The sequence below is a fragment of the Lipotes vexillifer genome, unplaced genomic scaffold, assembly GCF_000442215.2.
Source record: "Lipotes vexillifer unplaced genomic scaffold, Lipotes_vexillifer_v1.1 scaffold759, whole genome shotgun sequence".
Lineage (NCBI taxonomy): Eukaryota > Metazoa > Chordata > Mammalia > Artiodactyla > Lipotidae > Lipotes > Lipotes vexillifer.
The window spans coordinates 1,425,752-1,430,477 of record NW_006790410.1 but is presented as its reverse complement, the minus strand read 5'-3'; the positions used below and the strand labels follow the sequence as shown (position 1 = coordinate 1,430,477).

General features: G+C 50.2%; 1 protein-coding gene across 1 annotated transcript in view; it reads right to left on the bottom strand.

The window, feature by feature from the left end:
- Positions 1–884: 884 nt before the first annotated feature.
- Positions 885–4,726, bottom strand: part of PKD1L1 (polycystin 1 like 1, transient receptor potential channel interacting) — a 5,729-nt gene continuing 1,887 nt past the window's right edge. The window contains exons 4-6 of the mRNA XM_007463693.1: positions 4,600–4,704; positions 3,433–3,650; positions 885–1,010 (exon numbers count right to left, since the gene is read on the bottom strand). Of these exons, the coding sequence (XP_007463755.1) occupies positions 885–1,010; positions 3,433–3,650; positions 4,600–4,704 (449 nt within the window). The remainder of the gene's footprint in view (positions 1,011–3,432; positions 3,651–4,599; positions 4,705–4,726) is intronic.

Sequence of the window (4,726 nt, the reverse complement as noted above, 5' to 3'; positions counted from 1 at the left end):
AAGTGTCCGACATCCAGTGAGTATCTTACACTTTTGACACATCTGCATTTGGACTAGCCACACTTCCAGTATCAAGAGCCTCCTATGGCTAGTGGCTACCTCACTGGACAGCTAGTCAGCAGAGTTCCCTGTGTGCATAGGGAAGAGGGCCCCTTACCTGCCTCTACCTGACCTGAGGGATGCCATAAAGACTTCTTAATTACTGTCGTTATTATAATTATCATTTATGGAACATTCACCATGTGCCAAGGATTTGTGTGTGTGTCTGTATATATAAATACACACACGCTCAGACCCTAACAGAACCTGATGTATCATGGTCCCACCTTACGAAGGCTCGTAGAAAGTTAAGTAACTTTCCCAAAGGCATGTGGACTATGGGGGCTGGGTCAGCTGCCTCCAGAGCCTATGCATTTCCCCATCCACACACTCACATGTATTGCTCTCGGTCTGTGTGTCCTACTCCAGCGGTAGAAAACCACTCATTTTTGTTGTGAGGACACTTCATTCTTCCAGCACCTGGCAGGCAGCTCTCGCTTACGTCCCAGCTCAAGTCCTGTGGCTGTTTCTATGAGGGGGGTCAGTTTAACAACCCTCAGGGCAGGCACCCACAGAAGTTGAGTCAGAAGGGAAGGCTGCAGTGCAGGCGGAGCCAAGGTCTTCCCTTGGACAGCATCACAGTGCGTGGCCCCTGTTTGGCTGCCTTGAACACCTGCCATATCTGATTCCATGACACCCTGTGACTGAGGTCCATAAACCTTTGACATAACCCTTTGTGGAATCAGTCAGTCACCTCCTCAGCAAGAGTAACGAGGTGGCTGGAGGCCACATAGCAGGTGAGGCCCACCCCAAATAGAGCGAGCTGCGAGGTTGAAGAGAGAGGGCTACCAGATGGGCTCCCGAGGAAGGAAGGGCTCGCTGTAACACCTGCGTGACTTGGAGAGCAAACTCCCGATCATGCAAGAGAACTGGAAACAGAGGTGAGTCAGGTTGAGCACCAGGAAGACCAGCTGAGGGAGGCAACACAAACAAACCAGATGAACAAAAATACTGGTAAATTGTTTCTTAAGGTCTAAGCTCCACAGGCCCTTGGGGTGGTTTGAATGCATCCAGCACGGAAACCCCACCCGGTGCCCGGCGTGATGGACACAAATGAGTTTGACTTGGGCCCTGAACTCCTCGAAACCCTGGAGTGTGAATATCACTCTCCTGCCTATGAGGTCTCCTAACCTGCATGCCAGGCCCTCCCAGTGTTTCCTCAAGATGCTCAAAAGAATGTTTTCATGTATTTGTGAAATACATAAAATACGAAATATATATTATCAGTTTCCTTGGACAAGTAAAAAACCTTTAAAAGCTCCTGTATAAGGAATTTCCTTCAAGTTCTGTTTATGGTTATCTTGCCATTGATGAGCTACCCATTCGTCCATGCCTTCACTTATTCATGCCTTCATTCATTAAGAAGAACAAGGGGAAGAAGAGGATGCTCAGTAACATTGGGAAATAACCTCTTTGAGTCAAGTCGGCCTTGTAGAGCTCCTGTGGACCCTCTGAGTCGACGCTTTTAAGCTAAAAAGGTCCTCTTTTGGGGGATTCCCCCTTCCCTCCCTCTGGGGAGTAGTGCTGGCACACACTAACATTCATTTCAAAGCAAAGAAAGAGTGAGCATGCAGTGAGTGCTGACTGCGTATCAGGCACTACATCCCTGTGACTGGAAGAAGAATGGTAATCACTGCTTCACAGAAGACTGACACGAGGTAGCATGTGTCGAAAGCACTCTGTGAACCACAACCACACGGTGAGCACTAATCTCACACCCCACCTTCCTGCCTCCACGCCCCCAGCTCATCACAAAGTGCTTTGTGGCTCTCGGATGGTCACGCGCCCAAACTCAGATTAGGTCATGAACTTTCGGGGGGCCTTTCTTTTTAAAAAAAATTACAGATGTGTGGGGTTTTTTAATTAATTTATTTATTTATTTATTTTTGGCTGAGCTGGGTCTTCGTTGCTGCACACGGGCTTTCTCTAGCTGCGGTGAGCGGGGGCTACTCTTTGTTGCAGTGCATGGGCTTCTCATTGCGGTGGCTTCTCTTGTTGCAGAGCATGGGCTCTAGGCGTGTGGGCTTCAGTAGTTTTGGCACGTGGGCTCAGTAGTTGTGTCACATGGGCTCCGTAGTTGTGGAGCACAGGCTTAGTTGCTCCACGGCATGTGGGATCTTCCCGGACCAGGGCTTGAACCCATGTTCCCTGCATTGGCAGGCAGATTCTTAACCACTGTGCCACCAGGGAAGCCCACCAGGAGGGGCCTTACACATTCCTTTCCATCTTCTTTTGGAGTCATATGCACTGTGCCCCATAGGCCCAATATCAGAAGCTGCAAATGTCATCAGAGAAAAGTTCATTTTGGGTGGTTAATGTGAGGTATTGGATAGCACCACTGTGTGCCAAGCCACACTGGAGTCTGGGACAGAAGGAAAAACCAGTAGCACTGACCCTGTCTTTGTTTAAAATTTTGATGTTTTGTCCATCACGAACTTTTTGGCATGAATTTTGATTTTTTATTTTGCACTAGAATATTACTTATCTTGAGGATGGTTTTTGGTACCCGAGGTGAGTGCAGCACCTGGGAGCAGCCCATTCTCCCGTCCTTCACTTCCCTTTGTGCTCACACACAGGCACAGCTCTGAGGCTCTATTCACAACCCCAACATGGACTGTGTCATTCAACTGTCTCTGGAGTCTAAAACCTCACAGCATTTCCTCTCTTCACTCCCGAGGCAAAACATGCTTGACCTGGAGTGTCAGCTGGTCTGAGATCTTCATAGCAGAAAAGTAAAATATTGCCAAAAGGCAGCAAAGTTCCTGAGGAAAAGTTCAGAATGATTTCTGGTACTTTCCATTGCTCAAGGAAACTACAGGAATACATTCCATCTTACCAAGACCCATTGCGTTAAAGGCGTGTGCTCCTTTACCCCCCACCCCCTGCCAGCTCATATGTTGAAGCCCTAACCCTCAGTGTGGCTGTTTTTGGAGATGGGCCCTCTCAGGAAGCAACTAAGGTTAAATGAGTTCATAAGGGTGAGGTCCCAACGATGGAATTAGGGTTCTTATAAGAAGAGGAAGAGATACCAGACACACCAGAGATCCCTCTCGCCACCACGTAAGGACACAGTAAGGCGGCTGTCTGCAAGCCAGGAAGGGAGCTCTCACCAGCACCCGACCACACCATCACCTGCATCTCAGACTTCCAGCCTCCAGAACTGTGGAAAATCAGTGTTTGCCATTTAAGTCCCCCAGAGTACGGTATTTCATTATGGCAGCCTGAGCTAAGATCCAGCTGCGGATAAAGCATAAGGCCTGGATGGAGGAGGGTGCCCAGCCCTGGGTGAAGCTCCTGTGTTCCATGAGTGGTGCAAGTGCCCAATGAACTCACCTCTGGAAGCAGGATGTGGTACAGTGGGGCTGAGTCACTGCAGAAGATGGTGACTGACTCCAGCAGGGAGGAGAGGGTAAGACCCCCAGTGGGGAGCATCTCAGCACTTAGGGACACGCTTGAGAAGAGCTGGGTTGGAGGGTTGTAGAGGGTAAAGTGCATGGACACAGCCCTGGTGCTGTGGTCAATCCAACCACTGGCCCTGGGGCCGGTCAGGGCTGCACGTGCAGCAGGCCTGCAAAGTGGTGCAAGTCATAGGGACCCTAGCAGCACCCCGTCCCAGGCTCCACACCCAGACACCGGATGCAACTCCTGGGCTCACAGAGCTGGACAGATGGTCCTTCTGCGTCTTCCGACCCCTTCAACAGTTCATTGTCCCTCTCTCCTTGCCTGGGACCCCCAGGCAGAGGGAATCTTGCAGAGAGGAGGGCTTCCATTTCCCATAGGTACAACTCAGGGAGAAATACCCCATCTATCACCACAAGGATTCTAGAATATTCATTTTTCTTTTTTGGCAATGGACTCCATCATTGGAAACAAGCTACCTTTTACCAATCCATACTTACTAACAATTAAATAATTTCTTTGTTGTTGTTGTTGTTGTTATTAGTATTACTCAGAGGCAGGCATTACTGTAACTGCCACAGAGCTCCCTGTCAGTCTCAGACAATCTGTCACCACCGGTGTTAGCATAATACCAGGGAGGTGGTGGCAGGGGCAGTGCGACTGGTGGGACAGGCCAGGCTGGCCGACTGCAGTCTGTGACTGCAACGTGGGTGGCTTGAGCCTCCGTCCCTCATCTGCACGATGCAGTAGGTTAGCCCTACTTCATAGAGGTGCTCAAGGACCAGATGAGGCCGTATAAACACCCTGCTTAGCACAGAACAAGTGTCCTTTAGGTTCTATAAGCTCCAGACCTTCTAGCAACCTGGAAGGAAGTTTTGGCTTGTGCTTTCTCATGCACTTGGAGACTGCAGGGCTGAGTTTGCCTTCTACTTCTGTCATGGCCTAACTGCATGGCCCCGGGGAAGTGACTCTGTCATTGCACAGTAATAACCACCTTGTTCTGGCCCTGGCAAGCTGCTCTCAGTGCAGACCTGCTGCATCCAGGCAGCCGTACTAGAGTGGACAAGTGTGGACGAAGGTGACCCTCTGAATCACACTGACCTTGTGCTGCCCAGGCCGAGCTCTCCTCCTGGGAGTCCCTGGGGCCACCTGGGGCCACTCTTTGGATCTCTGGGTCTATCACAGAGGGGGTTTCAGAGCCTCCATCTTTGGGGCCACATGTAGGGAA